The sequence below is a fragment of the Salvelinus namaycush genome, chromosome 28, assembly GCF_016432855.1.
Source record: "Salvelinus namaycush isolate Seneca chromosome 28, SaNama_1.0, whole genome shotgun sequence".
Lineage (NCBI taxonomy): Eukaryota > Metazoa > Chordata > Actinopteri > Salmoniformes > Salmonidae > Salvelinus > Salvelinus namaycush.
The window spans coordinates 20,246,290-20,267,187 of NC_052334.1; the positions used below are offsets into that span (position 1 = coordinate 20,246,290).

Sequence of the window (20,898 nt, forward strand, 5' to 3'; positions counted from 1 at the left end):
CTCTAGCTATTAAAGATGGCAAGGAATGACTCAAACCAAGATATGACAATCAAGCATTGATTGATAGTTCTAGCCTATATCCCACCATCCTGTTTGGAATGTCCACGTTTTCAGTTTTAACCAATTTATTAGAAGGAGAAAAAAATCTGGTTATTTTGGGATTTTCATTTGTTCGGGATAGTTTTTGGGGGGTTTTACAAATACCTTGAAGACTTCTCCTGGACTGACCGGTCGGTTTGTAGAGTCCTGATTATTAATCTTCAGTTGAACAGAAAGAGAACAATGGAATCCATCCAGAAAATGAAAGTATGGCATGTTCAGGATGGGATTTTGCACTCAAAAAAGGCACACCTAACTCTCCCTCAAGCTACAAGCAAGCGAAAAAGTTAACACTTAGCTTCCGCTGACATAGAGCTTTTCCACAATGTTTAGACACACACACAGTCAAGAGGCCTGTCATAGTGAAAAACAAACAAGGACATGGAGGATGAAATGATGCCATAACTCAGGGCTGCACATCTCCAGTTCTCTTCCGCTGCTGTACAGCTGCCATCTTGGAGAATCCTATTGTTTACAGCCCTATCTCAGGGTCTACATGGTAATAGCTACCATGAAGACTATTGTGGACTATTTCTATACACTACCATGTCCTGGATGTTGAAGGTGACTCTCGGTCCTGGGGAGGACGCATCAACTCTGATGTCCGGTAAGTCATCAACGTCTCCTATTCTGGAACTGAAAGGGAAATAAGAATAATAACAATCCAACCCATTGGAAATTCAATTCACTTCCTGAATTCCTGATTGACCCCACGACTGCTAGGTTCCGGCTGCAAGCGAGGATTCCTCTTCCAGTACCTTTGGCGTTCAATCCTTTTGAGTGGAGGCCTCCCTGCTGCTGTAGAGATGCTCTTGGAACGGTTATAGCTGGGTTTGTATCCCAGACCCCACTTGTCCTTCAGAGACGCAGCCTGGTAGAAAAGCAATGATCAGCAGTCATGGTGTCCTTTCCATTTCAGCTCAGGTTAATGACATTTTACATTATAGACCGGAAAATGCCAGTAGAATAAAGGGTGGTATTAAATGCGTTGTCTCACCCTCATGCTGGAGCGTCGTAGTTTCTTGCGCACGTCTCTCCTGATGTCGTTGACGGCCACAGACTCCAGCTGCTGGTAGCGCTGGATCTCCTGGTTGATTGTGCCTTCACTCGCTCCCAGTTTCCTGTTGAAGGGTGGGAAAGGAAAACATGATTGAACCTTGTTTTAGGTGATAAAATATACAACATGAGGTTACAATTGCATTTGACATGAAGAACTCTTACTTGAGGTCATCAATGACTTTGGCCTGCTCGTTCAGCTCTCTGATGTCCACTATTCTTTTGTTTAACTTCCCCCTTCTGGGATCCAAGATCTGGTTGCCCACTGCCGTCTGCCGCCTGAGGTCTATGGTCTCCTGTGGAGTATAGAGGACAAATGATACCCTGTAATTCACATATTACACCACAGAATGTTTGGTTATTTATATAACCTAGATTACCAACATTAAATAACCTGAATTAGATTACACCTCCACCAACCTGGGTTACTGTATTAGACCACAAAAAAAGTATTAAACCAAGCATGAATTATTACACCAAAGTTACATAGCTCACCACCTAATCCACATTTTATACTCACACCAATAATCAAGTTATACACACACATAAACAGCAGAGAAATACACAAAATGGAAGTCACCATCACCATAATCCTTGAGACCAATTGATGACCCAATTCTCAGATAAGGAAGTAATTACAACATGTGTAACCAGGTGACAAGGGAACCATAAGTGCTTAAACCCCACGAAGTCAATTGCTAAGTGATAGAATTTTGTTTGCCCTCTGAGATTACCACATTTCATGGTGTAATTTAGCAATTGAAATCTATTCTGCAGCTTGAAACATGGACGATAGAGACTTAATGCCACCCTAAACGTGATTGTGGGGCCCAGTAGATAGGAGACTAAAGGGTGGGGCAGTACATACACATCCCCAGGATATGGGTCTGGGAGCCCTGGTCCTGTTCCCTCTGGACTGGGGAGGAGAATAGTCGCTTAGGTAGTCGGCTGGTACCGAGACGCTCTGGACACTGGGGCTTTTCAGGCCCAGGATGCTGTTTACTAGCCGCTTCCTGAACGTGAGCCTGGGACTGAGCCTTGGGCTGCTGCACTCTCCCTCTGGGCTCCCCTGCAAGCAACGGTAAGGATACACCCAAGGCAAGGTTCAACTGGGTGCATGGACTTAGATAGCTTGGATAGCTTTTAGCGCTGTCACAGTGGCTGGAAGGGGTTAACGTGGCTTGAACAGATATGCAAAGCCTTAACACGCACAGTGCATTTTTACATTTTTGACACAGACTTAGGGTTTTTACACCCACACAGAGCTACAATAATCTCTTACACAAACAGTCTTTTAAACCGTCTCGTGGTTGTACTGCAATAGAATCACAGGTATTAGCAAACTCTAACAGGGTATTAACACACTCAGACTTATGCAACAATTCCAACGATTTTACGGAGTTACAGTTCATATAAGCAAATCAGTCAATTGAAATAAATAAATTAAACCATGGATTTCACGATTGGAATACAGATATGCATTTGTTGGTCAGATACACTATATATACAAAAGTATGTAGACACCCCTTTAAATGTGTGGATTTGTCCATTTCAGGCACACCTGTTGCTGACAGAAGTATAATCAAGTACACAGCCATGCAATCTCCATAGACAAACATTGGCAGTAGAATGGCCTTACTGAAGAGCTCAGTGACATTCAACGTGGCACTGTCATAGGATGCCACCTTTCCAACAAGTCAGTTTGTCAAATTTCTGTCCTGCTAGAGCTGCCCTGTATCACCTGTAAGTGCTTTTATGGTGAAGTGGAAAAGTCTAGGAGCAACAACAGCTCAGCCCCAAAGTGGTAGGCCACACAAGCTCACAGAACTGGACCGGCAAGTGCTGAAACGCGTACAAATCTTCTCTCCTCGGTTGCAAGACTCACTAGAGTTCAAACTGCTTCTGGACGCAATGTCAGGAGTTTCATGAAATGGTTTTCCATGGCCGAGCAGCCGCAAACAAGCCTAAGATCACCATGCGCAATGCCAAGCGTCGGCTGGAGTGGTGTGAAGCTCACCGCCATTGAACACTGGAACAGTGGAAACGCGTTCTCTGGAGTGATGAATCACGCTTCACCATCTGGTAGTCCGACGGACGAATCTGGGTTTGGCTGATGTCAGGAGAACACTACCTGCCCCAATGCATAGTGCCAATTGTAAAGTTTGGTAGGAGGAGGAATAATGGTCTGGGGCTGTTTTTCATGGTTCGGGCTAGGTTGCCTTAGTTCCAGTGAAGGGAAATGTTAACGCTACAGCATACAATGACATTCTTGACAATTTTGTGGCAATAGTTTGGAGAAGGCCATTTCCTGTTTCAGCATGACAATACCCCCGTGCACAAAGCGAGGTCCATACAGAAATGGTTTGTCGAGATCGGTGTGGAAGAATTTGACTGGCCTGCATAGAGCCCTGACCTCAACCCCATCGAACACCTTTAGGATGAATTGGAACGCCGACTGCGAGCCAGGCCTAATTGCCCAACATCAGTGCCCAACCACACTAATGTTCTTGTGGCTGAATGGAAGCATGTCCCAGCAGCAATGTTCCAACATCTAGTGAAAAGCCTTCCCAGAAGAGTGGAGGCTGTTATAGCAGCAAAGGAGGGACCAACTTCATATTAATGCCCATGATTTTGGAATGAGATGTTTGATGAGCAGGTGTCCACATACTTTTGGTCAAGTAATTGTACCTTAAAAAAAGAAGTAGGGGCGTGGATCAGAAAACCAGTCACTATCTGGTGTGACCACCATTTGCCTCAAAGCAGTGCGACATCTCATTCGCATAGAGTTGATCAGGCTGTTGATTGTGGCCTGTGGAATGTTGTCCCAGTCCTCTTCAATGGCTGTGCGAAGTTGCTGGATATTTGCAGGAACTGGAACACGCTATCCAACACGTCGATCCAGAGCATCCCAAACATGCTCAATGGGTGACATGTCTGGTGAGTATGCAGGCCATGGAAGAACTGGGACATTTTTAGCTTCCAGGAATTGTGTACAAATCCTTGCGACATGGGGTCGTGCATCATCATGCTGAAACATGAGGTGATGGCGGCGGATGAATGGCACGACAATGGGCCTCAGGATCTCGTCACTGTATCTCTGTACATTCAAATTGACATCAATAAAATTCAATTGTGTTCGTTGTCCGTAGCTTAAGCTTGTCCATACCATAACCCCACCGCCACCAAGGGGAACTCTGTTCAAAGTTGACATCAGCAAACCACTCACACACACTACGCTGTCTGCCATCTGCCCGCTACAGTTCATCCGTGACGAGCACACTTTTCCAATGGCCATCGAAGGTGAGTATATGCCCACTGAAGTCAGTTACGACACTGAACTGCAGTCAGGTCAAGACCACGGTGAGGACGACGAGCATGTAGATGAGCATACCTGATATGGTTTGACAGTTTTTGCAGAAATTCTTTGGTTGTGCACACTCATAGTTTCATTAGCTGTCCGGGTGGCTGGTCTCAGATGATCTTGTAGGTGAAGAAGACAGATGTGGAGGTCCTTGGTTGGCATGGTTACACATGGTCTGCGGTTGTGAGACCGGTTGGACGTACTGACAAATTCTATAAAACGATGTTGAATGAGGCTTATGGTAGTGCAATGAACATTCAATTCTCTGGCGACAGCTCTGGTGGACATACCTGCAGTCAGCATGGAAATTGCACACTCCCTCAAAACTTGAGACATCTGTGGCATTGTGTTGTGTGACAAAACTGCTTATTTTAGAGTGGCCTTTTATTGTCCCCCAGCACAAGGTGTACCTATGTAATGATCATGCTGTTTAATCAGCTTCTTGATATGCCACACCTGTCAGGTAGATGGATTATCTTGGCAAAAGAGAAATGCTCACGAACAGGGATGTAAAGAAATTTGTGCACATCATTTGAGAAATAAACTTTTTGTGTGTATGGAAAATGTCTAGGATCTTCCATTTCAGCTCATGAAACATGGGACCAACGCTTTACATGTTGTGTTTATATTTTTGTTCAGTATACAATTCACATGTTCAAAGTGATTTATACAAATATTCAGCATGGTTATCATGTTTAGGCAAAGACTGACCATATGGATGGTGGGCGACATGGTGTCGGCCTCATCCTCATCAGAGTCCACCATGTTGATGGAGTTGAGGTCAGCGATGTCGTCCACGTCCTCCTCGCCCGTCAGCGATGTCAGCGTGTTGCCCAGGGCGTTGAGCCGCTTGCCGATGTTGGGGTCCATGTGGACATCGATACCACACATCTTCCACAGCACGTTCAGTGCCCAGGTGCCCGCACTGCTGCTTTCTGAGGGTCGTAGAGGGAGAGAGAATATTACCCTACACTAAATCCATCTATCACACAATACAAAAATCTTGTTCACAGAGAAGTAGAAAACAGCTGTGCTGTGTCTTGGATAACAGCCTGACAATGTTCACACTGACCCCTTTCATAATAAACACAAGGTTCTGTCACGTCCTGACCATAGTTCTTATGTGTGTTGCTTGTTTTAGTGTTGGTCAGGACGTGAGCTGGGTGGGCATTCTATGTTGTGTGTCTAGTTTGTCTGTTTCTGTGTTCAGCCTAATATGGTTCTCAGAGGCAGCTGTCAATCGTTGTCCCTGATTGAGAATCATATATAGGTGGCTTGTTTTGTGTTGGGGATTGTGGGTGGTTGTCTTCTGTCTTTGTGTTCTGCACCAGATAGGACTGTTTTCAGTTTTCACATTTATTGTTTTGTTGTTTGTAGTGTTCTCATATTCTTTATTAAATCATGTTGAACACTAGCCACGCTGCATTTTGGTCCTCTTCTTCATCCCAGGAAGAAAACCATTACAGGTTCGATGCTCATTATCAGTGCAGTACTTACCTGCTGACGGCTGGCCTGTGGTTCTGGAGCAGACTTCATATGTGCCATCAGGAACAACACCTACAACAGCAAAACAAACAACATTACATCAAAAAGGGGAACAGCACAGTGTAGGGGACCACACTGCAAGAAGTAGGGCACAAGTAGACCTTATTTAGGGCGGAATATCAAAAGGTATTGGTCCGTTTGATACACAGTATTTGGGTGAAGCTGAAGACCTTCCCTATGTAATTTTATCTACTTATTCTTAAACTTCAAAACTCAGCTTTCCCAGGCCCAGCTCTAAATACAGACAAGCCATCCTATTTATGCTTTTTTCAATCCCAGTCTGCATGTAAAAGTCAACATTTCGCAGTCCAATCACTCACAGGCGTTCATGATCATGTCTCCTCGGATCTCAGGCTTCCAGTCGTCCCAGGATGTCTCAAAGCCCTCGGCAAAGCGGATGCAGAAGTTCTTGAAGTGGCCCTTGCTGACCAGCGACTCAGAGGAGCAAGCGGTGATCAGCGTGCTCTCGATGGTTAGCACCAGGGCCGAGCCAGTGTCAAAGTCAATGCTGTGGTTTGCCTGTGAGAATGGAGGTTTAAAAGGTGGAGTAAGATGTTACAGTTAGGCCATCAGATAAATCTTACACAGGGATAATATTTAGGCTGAAGTGTCAGTCGTTTGTTGGAAATAGTTAAAGGCTTAATGGTAACATTTTATTTGACAGTCTGCCTATAAACACTATTAAATAGTTTGTTAACAATTAAATGAAGTCGACACACACACACACACAAAGGGTTCACCTCAAATAATGTAAGAGGGGCGTTGCACCACCTTGTTGTTCGGCTACACCACTATGTAAAAAATTAATTAAATAAAAATAAGTTACTTTATTTGTTATCAAGGCCAGGCACCACACCCTAATAGTATTTTTTTGCTTTAGATTGCAGGAAATGGCAGTTAAAAGGTGTTTAAAAATGCACAAACCCCCTTAATAATATAATGGTTTACAAATGGTTAAAAACGATGTAATAATTGTTTATTGGCAGACCCTCAAATAAAGTAGGTTACTGAGAATAGGAAACGTGCCTGTGTGTAATGTTGAAAAACACATTGCTCCTTGGAAACACCCATTTAGTTGCAGCCTGTGATCAAATGTTGCATAGTTGATGCAAGTGTGACATTGTGCGTGCCATAACACTCCATGATACATGAAAACAATAGAATATCTGTGCCAATTGACAGTAACCATTTAAGATTCTTGAAACGGTGAGACGTTAAACCAGTCAAACCATTTCAAGCTTAAATTAAGTTATCCCAGTAGTATCAATAAAATGGTTGGTTGTAAACTGCCATAACCTGTTATGTCAGCATTGTGTTAAGACTGCATCATAAACACTAATGACAGGTTGTTACAAGTAAAGCAGTAAGACTGCTGAATAACATCACACAAGTGTTCAAAAGAGATTGAATAGGTTGTAAGGTTACTTTTCGTGCATATTTTTTCTGGCCTACAGATCTGCTGGCCCCAGCTTCAGAGCGGATGCCTTCGAAACCTGGTATATGTCCTTTCTATGGAGATAAGGGATACAATTATAACTTTAACTAACTTGTAGGAGAACTCACCAGGGACAGTGGATGTAGTCATCAAATTCTAACTTTGATTAATCCCCAATAACTATTTTCCTATATCAGTCAGTCATTCACCAAGTCATAAATGCAATCTTTAGCATTTATGAAGACATTTATCTTGGATACATTTTGTAATTTGCTGCTAATACAAAGGAGGTCACTGCACTGACAAACATTTCTCCACCATTCCCATGTTTGCTACATTTCCAAGTTCATCAAGGTATGTCTATTTACATATATACAGCTACATACTACTGCAGAGAGCTATATATACACTGAACAAAAATATAAACGCAACATGTAAAGTGTTGGTTCCATGTTTCATGAGCGGAAATAACAGATCCCAGGAATGTTCCATAAGCACAATAAGCTTATTTCTCTCAAATGTTGGGCACTAATTTGTTTACATCCCTGTTAGTGAGCATTTCCCCTTTGCCAAGATAATCCATCCACCTGAAAGGTGTGGTATATCAAGAAGCTGAATAAACAGCATGATCATTAGACAGATGCACCGTATGGCCACTCTAAAACGTTCAGTTTTGTCACACAACACAATGCCACAGATGTCTCAAGTTTTGAGGCAGCGTGCAATAGGCTGACTGCAGGAATCTCCACCAGAGCTGTTGCAATAGAATTGAATGTTCAAATCTCTACCAAGCTGCCTCCAACATCGTTTTTGAGAATTTGGTTGTAACCACGCCAGCCTAGGACCACATCCGGCTTCTTCACCTGAGGGATCATCTGAGACCAGCCAACCGGACAGCTGATGAAACTGAGGAGTATTTCCATTTGTAATAAAGCGCTTTTGTGGGGAAAAACTCATACTGACTGGTGTGCCAATGCCTTCCTAAGCCCACCCATGGACACGCCCCTGCCCAGTAATGTGAAATCCATAGGTTAGGGCCTAATGAATTTATTTAAATTGATTGATTTCCTTATATAAACTAACTCAGTAAAATTGTTGAAATTGTTGCGTTTATATTTTTATTCTGTATAGCTAACTATATTTAAATAAAATCAATGAAGGATTGTGAGAATGGTTGAGAAAAAAAACAAGACAATTTGGATCAGTTCTTTAGGGAATGAAATTACCTATGATTTGATGACTACTCACAGAGAGTGCCACTTTCAGACAAGCATATTTCTTACAATTTAGCTCATATGAATATAAACACACAAACAGTTCCAGGACAGGATCTGAAACAGAATCTAAGACAAAATGGGTCTAAGTGTATAAGACAAAATGGAGCACTGTCAGGGTTGGGGTAAAAAAAAATCCCACACCATTTTAACATGCCGCATTGCAAAGGTTTTCTCCTTAAAACATATATGCAATCTTTGGTTGCAAAAATCATTGTTCAGATCATCATTCTCCTCCTACCAGTGAGGTGTTGGTGATGGGCAGACAGATTCCCAGGTCGTTGACAGTGAGCTGCAGGAACAGGGTGCTGAAGGCCTGGGCAGAGGTCTGCTGGATGCCCGGCAGCTTGTCCACCACCTCCTTGGTGGCCATGTGAATGTCTTTGTTCAGTGCCAGACGCTGCTCATTCCAGTTGTCATAGGCCGCCTTGTAGTTTAGCCAGAAGAGTACAGCTGCAATGATAAGGGAAACAGGGATGACGTTTCACTATAACTCCCACTTCAGACGATTTTGTTGGAGGTTATACGATTTAGACATTTTTATTTAGAGAATTAGAAAACATAGTCTATTATCAAGACCTGACCTCTGTCAAAAGCCACAGGCTGAGCAAAGACGATTGGCCGGTTGAGTGTGATGAGGACTGCCTCTTTGTCTGAGGAGCCACTAATCTCCTCCTGAAGGGCGTTCCGTAAGCCAATACGAGTGCGGAAGTAGGCCACCTGGTGAAAGTCTGAACCTGCCTCCTCATAAACCTGTGAGAAAAAAAAAAGGGTTATATCTAACAAAACCTGATTGCAGCAGCCAATAGAAACTAACACAACCTATATTGATTTGCTGTAGCCTACCTGGTGTTTGACTATCTGGCCCAGGGCGAGGTTCAGATCCACTTGGCACTTCCCAAACAGTTTGAGATAGCTGCTGCTGCCGCCGGCCTGGGCTTTACACTGGATCCTGTTGGAGAGCTCCAGCTCTATCAGCCCTGTCTCGAAGCGCACCGCTCTCATGGACGGAGTGGTGGCCGTCATCTGGATCCCCTGCAAACCACAAGTGTTCAGGAAAGTCAATTTATTTCATTTTCAAATGATTAGGACACGTGACGATAGGTGGGTATATATGCATATTGCAGGACTTTTCTTGCTTCTCATACTGGTACCTTAAACATCAGACTGAGTGAGTAAAGCAGAATCTTGGGCTTGTCAGCGTCTGTCGAGATGTCGTGCTCATTCCATAGAGGGATGGGCTGCTCTCCTCCTGCATAGACACAAACAAGCATTTACCCAAAGTGTCTAAGCAAAATACTGAAACACAACATCAACAACTTTCAATGTTCTTGTGTTATACAGCGGGACAGACCTGATACTTTCTGGATGACCTCATTGACTTCCTTCATGAAAACCTTCTGCAGGAACACCAGGTGGTTCAGGAGGTCCGTTGTGAGGTTGTGCTCAAAAGAACCAATCTAGGTGAATGGGGATTGATATCAATGAAAATAACAAAGGCATGCAAACTGAATATGCTCACAATTACCACATTTCAGGGCTCTACAATGTGACCATTTTACTCGCATATGCGCCTAAATATTTTGCTGTGCGAACTGACATTTTTATTTAGGAGCACCAGTGTACCTAGAAAAATTAAGGATTCTATCTTTATTACCTCAAATATTTGTAATTGTTCTCCTAAATTTCTTTGTGTGGACCTACATTCTTCAACTTAGGTGCACACGTTCTCCTTGTAAAAAAGGTCAGCGTAGAGCCCTGGCTTTATTGACAATGTTTCAATCCACAAGGATCTTCGTCAGGTCAAACGGACTGAGTGCTCACCACAAATACACTGAGTATACAAAACATTAAGAACACCGGTGTCAAGAACTGCAACTGTGTTAGAGGATTCTTCAAAGTAGCCACCCTTTGCCTTGATGACAGCTTTGCACACTTGGCATTCTCTCAACCAGCTTCACCTGGTATGCTTTTCCAACAGTCTTGAAGGAGTTCCCACATATGCTGAGCACTTGTTGGCTGCTTTTCCTTCACTGTGAGGTCCAACTCATCCCAAACCATCTCAATTGGGTTGAGGTCGGGTGATTGTGGAGGCCAGGTCATCTGATGTAGCACTCTATCACTCTCCTTCTTGGACAAATAGCCGCTACACAGCCTGGAGGTGTGTTGGGTCATTGTCCTGTTGAAAAACAAATGATAATCCCTCTAAGCGCAAACCAGATGGGATGGCGTATCGCTGCAGAATGCTGTGGTAGCCATATTGTTTAAGTGTGCCTTTAAAATAAAAACAATTAACATTTAAACATTTTCTATGGCGGTTTTGGAGCAGTGGCTTCTTCCTTGCTGAGCGGCCTTTCAGGTTATGTCGATATAGAACTCATTTTACTGTGTATATAGATACTTTTGTACCCGTTGATTTGCACTTTTCGCACCAAAGTACATTCATCTCTAGGAGACGGAACGCGACTCCTTCCTGACCGGTATGATGGCTGCGTGGTCCCATGATGTTTATATTTGCGTACTATTGTTTGTACAGATGAACGTGGTACCTTCAGGCGTTCGGAAATTGCTCCCAAGGATGAACCAGACTTGTGGAGGTCTACAATTATTTTTCTGAGGTCTTGGCTGATTTCTTTTGATTTTCCCATGATGTCAAGCAAAGAGGCACTGAGTTTGAATGTAGGCCTTGAAATACATCCACAGGTACATCTCCAATTGACTCAAATGATGTCAATTAGCCTATCAGAAGCTTCTAAAGCCATGACATCATTGTCTGCAATTTTCCAAGCTGTTTAAAGGCACAGTCAACTTAGTGTATTTAAACTTCTGACCCACTGGAATTGTGATAGTGAAATATAAGTTAAATAATCTGTCAGTAAACAATTGTTGGAAAAATTACTTGTGTAATGCACAAAGTAGATGTCCTAACCGACTTGCCAAAACTATAGTTTGTTAACAAGAAATTTGTGGAGTGGTTGAAAAACAAGTTTTAATGACACCAACCTAAGTGTATGTAAACTTCCGACTTCAACTGTATATATGTATGTATGTATGTATGTATGTATGTATGTATGTATGTATGTATGTATGTATGTATGTATGTATGTATGTATGTATGTATGTATGTATAACATACAAAGTTGCACAGAAAAAGCCATATGTCAGACCTGCCAATAAAAAGAAAAGATCAAGATGGGCAAAAGAACAGACTGGACAGAGGAACTCAGAAGGCCAGCATCCCGGAGTCGCCTCTTCACTGTTGACTTTGAGACTGGTGTTTGCGGGTACCATTTAATGAAGCTGCCAGTTGAGGACTTGTGAGGCGTCTGTTTCTCAAACTAGAAACTCTAATGTACTTGTCCTCTTACTCAGTTGTGCACCGGGGCCTCCCACGCCTCTTTCTATTCTGGTTAGAGACAGTTTGAGCTGTTCTGTGAAGGGAGTAGTACACAGCGTTGTACGTGATCTTCAGCTTCTTGGCCATTTCTCGCATGGAATAGCCTTCATTTCTCAGAACAAGAATAGACTGACGAGTTTCAGAAGAAAGTTCTTTGTTTCTGGCCATTTTGAGCATGTAATCGAACCCACAAATGCTGATGCTCCAGATACACAACTAGTCTAAAGGCGGTCAGTTTAATTGCTTCTTTAATCAGAACGGTAGTGTATGTATGTATGTATGTATGTATGTATGTATGTATGTATGTATGTATGTATGTATGTATGTATGTATAAAAAGTATAGTCAGGAATACTGGAGCTACTCTACTTGACTGTGGCAGCCTCACCTCAGCCACACAGCGCAGGTAATTCCCCTGGAGGTAGTTTCCCTGCTTCATGGGGATTGGGAAGTCGTCTGTGAAATCCGAGTGGCCCTCGTGGTCCTCCATGATGTACTCTCCGGACATGGTGACTGGCGGGAGGTTGAGGCTGGCCGAGGGGGGCATGGCGGACATGGTGTCCACCGGAGACACCTTGGACTGAAAACATAGCTTGTGGTTGGGCAGCTCAAACGTGAACCTTGTCTGGGCTCCTGCACAGAGAACAAACAAGGATGAGGAAGTCCAATTGAAGTCAATAACTTTATCAATCAACTCAGAGGAAATTAAGAAAACATTGCCATATCACAAATAGTAACATCATGTACATACACAGTAATACAAATACAATATCCCATTACCTAAATCAGGGGTTAAAGCTTGGTGCTACGCTACCTGTCATGCCGTGGCTCTTCATGCGGCCCATCTTGTACTCAGCCTTGAGGGAGGGCAGCAGGGCCGCTCCTATGGTGATGCCGTCCATCATGGCACTGAACTTGAGGACGATGGGCTTCTTCTCCAGCCCCTCCGGCAGCTGGGGGAACTCGTTGGCCTCCACAGGAGTCTGGTTGATGCTGGACGCCTTGTCAGAGGGCTGAGGGGTGGGAGTGTCCTCCCTGTTGGAGGGTGGCCTACAGAGAAAAGAACGTAGTTCGGAATGAAGAAGACAAGTATTGCTTAGTCCATGAAGGAGATACAGAGGAAAGGAAATTATGGTTTCTTCTCTAAATGTTACGATTCACTGAAGTGCTTTACTCTCATACAAGATCCTTTTGGTGAGGACCACACTGAGCAAGCAGTTCTGCCTACTCAGCCCCAATTCATCGCCGGGGCTCCCCTAGGAGATACCTATAGATTTCAATGGGACTCAAAGTATATATAATACAACTTATGAATAATCCAACCATTTCCTCCCTGAGACTCACACGCTGGATGGCTGGCGGATGAGGTCGGAGATCTGCTTGGAGAGCTGGTGGGAGCTGCGGACCATCATGCTGTGCAGCGTGGCTGGGTGCTGGGGGATGTTGATCATGATGGCGCCCACCTTGAACACAGCGGCGTTATTGTTCTTCAGGCCCCGCTGGGCGCTGTACAGGGCCTGGGACTTTGCTATGTTGCATTTCACAACTGTTCTGGAATGGTAGAGCAGAGTGTCAGCGTTCCAAATATGACTGTTTGACTACAGGTTAACAAAGGACAACGTCGATAGAACAACAATGTACAAATATGACTGTTTGACTACAGGTTAACACAGGACAACGTCGATAGAACAACAATGTACAAATATGACTGTTTGACTACAGGTTAACACAGGACAACGTCGATAGAACAACAACAATGTACAAATATGCTTGTTTGGGTCATGTTAGACACAACAAGCACACTAAACATTAACAGGCACACAACAACATCCATGTTATGGGGGCATAAGAACTACAGGGTTCTATATGACCTTGCATTACATTGCCTAAATTATCAACAAAAAACAAACAAAATAATAATATTGATCACGATTACAGGAGGAATCGCTGTCATATGGCTGATCTTTAAAGATGATCTACCCGCCATACACATAAAGGAAGGAACACAGAAACAGAGGAGAAAAGGAGTGGGTGATTATCAGACTAACATGAAGAGGGAGAATAACATAACTAGAGCTGTACACTGACAAAACACTGGGGTACCACAGGCTCGAGATAAAATGAAAGCTGTCCTAAACTTAGTACTACAGTACTGTGGCATTGTTATGATGTGCCAAGGTGCAGTAGTTATAAACACATACAGAAACTCTTGTTTGGCAGTGCTGGTAGGAGATGTAGGGAAATCCTCCAGTCTATTCAAGACGATGGAAGAGAAATCCAGGGGACGTAAAAAAAAAAAAAAAAAAAGAGAGCAAATGAGATAGAACATTCACGCAGAGATATATGGAGACAACAGACTAGATTAGAATACTTATTCACCATTCTTCAACTGCCAAAAGTATTTCCAGTGTTGCCAGCCGAATATGTGCAGTCCTTTGAATATTTCTAGGATTTGTTTAGAGTGAAGTAACTGTAGGAATTACTCACACAGTAGGTTGACATGCAATCAGTAGGCAGGTTTCCATTGAACAAGATTTATTTGACAAACGCAAATGTCGCAAAAAATAAAATCACTGCGACATGTGTAATGGAAACGGCAGATATGAGACATTTCTAAAAACAGACAACATTTTTATCCATTAGATTGGGGTGGATTTTTCTTCTTGACGAATAATTTTGAAGGTACGCTGGGCACGTGATCACGTAACTATAAAGCGCCACTTTAATTCTATATTTTTTCTGCTGGCAAAATCAAAATGTTCAACTATAAAAAAAAATATGTTTCTTTGCAGGATAGGGATTGTCCTGACGAAACTTCACTTCTTATCTGGTTGGCTGGCAAGTTTCACTATCCAATTATTTTAGATCTACAGGACTTCAAGTTTCACCATGGGACAGACAGTGGCGATACGTTGGCATGAGAATTATTAGAATATGTCATATATTAGTCAATTATTGCATTCTATCTATTCTATTGCATTCTTTCGCGGGCTATTTGAGACATGAAACAGATTGGTCTGACGTCATTACATCCAGCTGTTTTTATTGACACAAGGGGTGCATTCGTAAATTCGCTCTGGCTATCTACTCCGATTTCAGAGCAGTCTCGTCTGAATGTACCAGAGTGCAGAATAACTGACGAATTTACGAACGCTCAACACCCGTTGAATATGGCCATATATGGTCAGTAAACATTGACAAAACAGCGTAATTAAATTGTTACCAGCATCAGTTGCAGTCACCAACGCTCTGGATAACCAGCTCTGTTAGGGTGAGTAAAATGGTCAGTGAGGTGTTCTCTCATTTTTGTAGCGGGAAAGCTAGCCAACGTTAGCCAGTTAGCTTGGGTGCATGACTGCCGTTGTGAGGTTAGAACGCTCGGATCAACCCTACTCCTCGGCCAGAGCGTTCAGTGTGCGCTCTGAACACTCCCAGAGCAAAACGCTCTGAATTTACGAAAGCCCAGAGGGCACTCTGAGCTCACTCTGGCACTCCAGATTGGCTTTACGAACACACCCAAGATAGTTAAATGGAAAAGCACCCAATTGTCGCATCTATTTTCTATATCGAGACAAATGTTAAATGTCGACACAAAATCACTGGACAAGTTAAATCGAAACATAGCTACAGACACAGTGAGGTAGGAAACTCAAACGTTCATAATTAATCTTACTGGTTACCAAAATGACAGGTAAACCAACTAGAAACGGAGTGTATTTTAGGTCTTATAATTAATTAACAAACCTAATGCACAGTATCAAACTTCAATCCTCAATGTGACAATACAAATTAAACAGTTATCAACTTAAATTGGAGCAGTCCTTACTGAATGTCTGGGGTTATACCCTCCAGGAGCACAATGTTAACTCCTCCTATGTGGGCTGATGCACAAGTCTCTGTCATCTTCTGGTGCAGTATGTCTGAAAAACAGATTTGGGAATTATAATCCAGATATGGCACTGAACAATGTAATACAAAGAGGCGGTGTATTGAACTAGTGACATAACCCAAGAGCTAAGAGCCTCACCTTTCATCTTCTCCTTAAGTGTGAAGCTACCTTGTATCTTCTTTAGCTCTGCCTCCATGGTCAGGCCCCCGATGTCTGCCTCCAGGTGGGTGCGGTTCACAATGCCGATGCCAAACACGATGAGGGTGACGTGCTGTGGCTCACAGCTTACCAAGCTACGCCGTCGCCCCCCCGCTCCGAGCCCAGCCGGAGGCTTGTTGGTGGGGTCCTGCTGCTCGTTCTCAAACATCACCCTGCACAGGGGCTCCGAGGGGCTGCGGCCACCGTCTGTACAGCACACATAACGCACACACACACAAATGATCGAACGATGAGTGTGAGGCTTTCCTACTTCTACACAAGAGCCTAGGTGGTAGGGGCTAGAAGTGGCTAAGTGGAAGGAGAGAGAGAGCCTTACCCGAGAGGCAGTTCTCAGGGGAGCTCTTCTCCAGGATACCGGTGGGGTCGGAGATGAGGGAGTAAAAGTTGAGCAGCTTGTACATGTTCTGCCAGCACTCTGCAGAGGGCTCGCTCTGCTCTGACACTGTGATGGAGTCTGAGTCGTCCATCTGGATGGTCATGTGGTCCGCCACATCCCGTGAGCCCTTCCGCGACACCTTGAGATCAATTGATTGATTGACTTTATTAGATACCAATTAAAACAGAGCACACATCATTTGATAGGTCACTTAGAAATATACAGTCTATATGATTATTGTGAAATAAAGATACATACTGGTTGGTGTACCTTGGAGGTACGGCGCTCCGAGCGAGCAAGCGTGTTGCGTCCCCGGGGCTCCCTCCTGCCCAGCGTGTCCAGTCCTGACTGGGGGCCGTTGGGCGGTTGACCCGCCCCTCCACCCCCCCCCCGCTTGCTCTTCTGAGCAGTGTTCCCGCCGCTGCCAGCCCCACTCCGCCCGGCTCCGTTGACGCTTCCTCGCGAGCTGCGGCTAAAGTCAGAGGAGCGGAAGTGGCGGTAGGGCCGCACTTTAAAGGTGGGTGTGGGGGAGGCAGAGCCGGCAGTGTAGCGGCTGAGCTTGATGTCTGTCTGTGTGGCCTTGATGTCGTCCACCATGGTGCTGAACTGGTGGATGAGGCGCACCAGGGCCATGTCCACGCGCTGGCTGATGGCCTGGCAGGCGATGGTGAAATCGCAGTGAAAGGTGTTGTAGTGGCGACGATTCAGGTCGTGAAAGGCGAGGGGAGCAGCGGCAGCCGTGGAGTTAGGCGGGCCAGTGCTGGTAGACTTCTCCATCACCACAGCGTTCAGGCTGAACGTCTCGATCAGCAGGGCAGGCTTGAACTCCAGCAGAGGGAGGTTTGGCATGCCCTGTCTGGAGGGAGGGAGAGAGAAGATTACCTTTACATGGTAGGACATCTTAGAGCAGGGATCATTAACTAGATTCAGCCACGGGCCAAGTTTTTCTTGAGTTGGAACACACACACAAAAAAAAATTTAGACTGCAAATTGACCGCAATAAGCACAAAAATATATAATATTTGTCTAAAACATAATCATTACAAAACATCATTGATTACATATGGGGACATTGCCCAGCGTAGGGTGCGGTCTTTTGGATGAGACGTTAAAACGGGTGTCCTGACTCTGTGGTCATTCAAAATCCCATGGCTTATTGTAAGAGTCGGGGTGTTCACCCCGGTGTCATGGCTAAATTCCCAACCTGGACACATTCCATCATGACCACCTAATCATCCCCCTAATTGGCATATATCCCTCCTCACCTCTCCACCTGATAGCTGATGTGATGAGCAGTCTGGCACAAAAATGGTCGCCGTGCATCAATAAGGTGGGTGCTACACATTAATGGTGGATGAAGTGAGTTTCCCCCTACTACAGTATGTAAAGTGCCTTGAGAAGCTCAGTTGGCAGAAAAGCACTACGTACAACCAATAAATTATTATGAATTATTTGTATACGATCACGTCTCTCTACTATGCGAAAAAAAGAAAGAAACCCCCCCGGAAATATCACATTAACATAAGTATTCAGACCCTTTACTCAGTACTTTGTTGAAGCACCTTGGCAGCGATAACAGCCTTGAGTCTTCTTGGGTATGATGCTATAAGCTTGGCAAACCTGTATTTGGAGAGTTTCTCCCATTCTTCTCTGCATATCCTGTCAAGCTCTGTCAGGTTGGATGGGGAGCATCGCTGCACAGCTATTTTCAGGTCACTCCAGAGATGTTTGATCGTGTTCAAGTCCGGGCCACTCAAGGACATTGAGACTTGTCCCGAAGCCCCTCTTTCGTTTTCTTGGCTGTGTGCTTAGGGTTGCTATCCTGTTGGAATGTGAACCTTTGACCCAGTCTAAGGTCCTGAGCGCTCTGTAGCAGGTCTGTACTTTACGCCGATCATCTTTCCCTCGATCCTGACTAGTCATCCGGTCCTTGCCGCTGAAAAACTTACACACAGCATGCTGCCACCACCATGCTTCACCGTAGGGATGGTGCCAGGTTTCCTCCAGATGTGATGCTTGGCATTAAGGACAAATAGTTCAATCTTGGTTTCATCAGACCAGAGAATCTTGTTTCTCATGGTCTGAGAGTCCTTTAGGTGCCTTTTGGCAAACTCAAAGCGGGCTGTCATGTGCATTTTACTGAGGAGTGGCTTCCGTCTGGCCACTCTACCATAAAGGCCTGATTGGTGGAGTGCTGCAGAGGCGCTTCTCCCCCAGTTGCTCAGTTTTGCTGGGCGGTCAGCTCTAGGAAGAGTCTTGGTAGTTCCAAATGTCCATTTAAGAATGATGGAGGCCACTGTATTCTTGGGGACCTTCAATGCTGCAGAACTTTTTTGGTACCATTCCCCAGATCTGTTGCTTGACACAATCCAGTCTCTGAGATCTACGGACAATTCCTTCAACCTCATGGATTAGTTTTTGCTCTGACATGGAATGTCAACTCTAAGACCTTATCTAGACAGGTGTGCACATTTCTAAATCATGTCCAATCATTTGAATTTACCACAGGTGGACTCCAATCAAATTGTAGAAACATTTCAATGATGATCATTGGAAACAGGATGCACTTGAGCTCAATTTCAAGTCTCATTGCAAAGGGTCTGAATACTTATGTAAATAAGGTACCTCTGTTTAAAAATTGTAATATTTGTCAATATGGGGTACTGTGTGTAGATTGATATGGATTTTAGAATAAGGCTGTAACGTAACAAAATGTGGAAAAAGTCAAGGGGTTTGAAAACTTTCCGAATGCACTGTATATTTTTTGTTTTGCTCAGAAAACTTGGGGGCAAAATAAAACCACCTCTGGGCCAAATTCATCCCGAGGGCCACCAGCTGGGGAACCCAGTCTTAGAGATTGCACCTTTAAGACTATTGGGACTCGCTAAACATGATATATTTTAGATACTTGGTTTATTTACCTTTTCAACCGTTTATTTTTCCGCTCTTTGGATGTGTCAGAGTCCACAATGTCTGCTCTGAGACACTCCAAGGTGCCAGAGAAGGAGAGGTGCTCCCCAAAGTACATCTTGTAGCTGAGAGGAGTGGTGTCCTGGGCCTGGATCCCTGTGTGACTCAGCAGAGGCTTGAACACAACCTGTGTGTTGTGAGGGAGGGGAGAGAGAATCATCAGAATTATAACTCACTCACTCACTCACTCACTCACTCACTCACTCACTCACTCACTCACTCACTCACTCACTCACTCACTCACTCACTCACTCACTCACTCACTCACTCACTCACTCACTCACTCACTCACTCGGTTACCTGGGCGTCTGCTAGCTGAACAGCGGCGGGACACTGGTTGCCCTCCTCAATGTCGGCCATCATTATGTCATCTTGGCTGGTGCTGTGCTGAGAGTGCTGAGACTGTGTTCCATCAAGAGTGTTCTGGTCGCTGGACAGCACCGTGTTGAAGTCTGACGCTGATGGGATGGTGTGGAGGTTACAGGTGATGCCTGAGGAGCAACAGAAAGACACTTAGGGTGACCTTATTTTTTAAATTATTTTACTGTGAGCATTCAGGGTTGGTTACGTCACCAACATTTCCCCCAACATTCACAGAAGATTCTCACAACATTCCCCCTACCTGTCTGCAGGATATTGTGCTGGGAGCAGTTAACCGGGGACTCCTGGGGTACAGCGGTCCCTCCGCCCCGGTTGCCCACAGCGTTGGACATCCAGTTGTAGAAGCTGACGGAGGAGGGCTCAGACAGCAGGGGGTGTTCCGTCACCACATCTGGGCCCACACTGTTACCTAAAGGGGGGAGCAAACATAATGTCATGTTGCAGTCCAATTATATACCAATTCTCTATCATGATAGCTTGAAAAGGAATCAAAGTACTATAGAAATACAGTGGAAATTCCCTATAACCCATGCTTTAGGAGAATGTTCACACTTTCGGGAATGAGGGTATGGAATTGGAACCCAAACCAAGTCAGAACCAGGATAATGTGAGCATACCTGTGCTCTTGGTGGTGGTTTCATTCCTCTGGGGCGTGCCCTCCAGCAGGTTGTGCAGGCTGGGGAAGCTGCCTGTCAGGTAGCTCAGCAGACTCTCCTTACGGGGACTGTCCTTGGCAGTCATGCCCACGCGACTCACATGGGCAGGAGAGTCAGCCGCTGTGTCCCCGCTGGTGTAGCTGAGGGACTGGTATGGGTGGGAGCCCTGAAGAACACACACCAATATCATTATTGTGAAAACAAATACATTCCTATGGTATACTAATGGCAAGTGGTACCG

General features: G+C 44.5%; 1 protein-coding gene across 1 annotated transcript in view; it reads right to left on the reverse strand.

Annotated features, from left to right (window-relative positions):
• Positions 1–20,898, reverse strand: part of LOC120023672 (transmembrane protein KIAA1109 homolog) — a 96,314-nt gene that overhangs the window by 21,257 nt on the left and 54,159 nt on the right. The window contains 25 exon segments of the mRNA XM_038967725.1: positions 205–258; positions 645–735; positions 858–970; positions 1,097–1,220; positions 1,321–1,451; positions 2,024–2,224; positions 5,228–5,451; positions 6,014–6,073; positions 6,382–6,580; positions 9,012–9,223; positions 9,355–9,523; positions 9,617–9,805; positions 9,925–10,022; positions 10,125–10,230; positions 12,555–12,799; positions 12,981–13,216; positions 13,511–13,717; positions 15,993–16,086; positions 16,194–16,460; positions 16,591–16,789; positions 16,921–17,506; positions 19,572–19,747; positions 19,921–20,111; positions 20,243–20,410; positions 20,619–20,823. Of these exon segments, the coding sequence (XP_038823653.1) occupies positions 205–258; positions 645–735; positions 858–970; positions 1,097–1,220; positions 1,321–1,451; positions 2,024–2,224; positions 5,228–5,451; positions 6,014–6,073; positions 6,382–6,580; positions 9,012–9,223; positions 9,355–9,523; positions 9,617–9,805; positions 9,925–10,022; positions 10,125–10,230; positions 12,555–12,799; positions 12,981–13,216; positions 13,511–13,717; positions 15,993–16,086; positions 16,194–16,460; positions 16,591–16,789; positions 16,921–17,506; positions 19,572–19,747; positions 19,921–20,111; positions 20,243–20,410; positions 20,619–20,823 (4,545 nt within the window).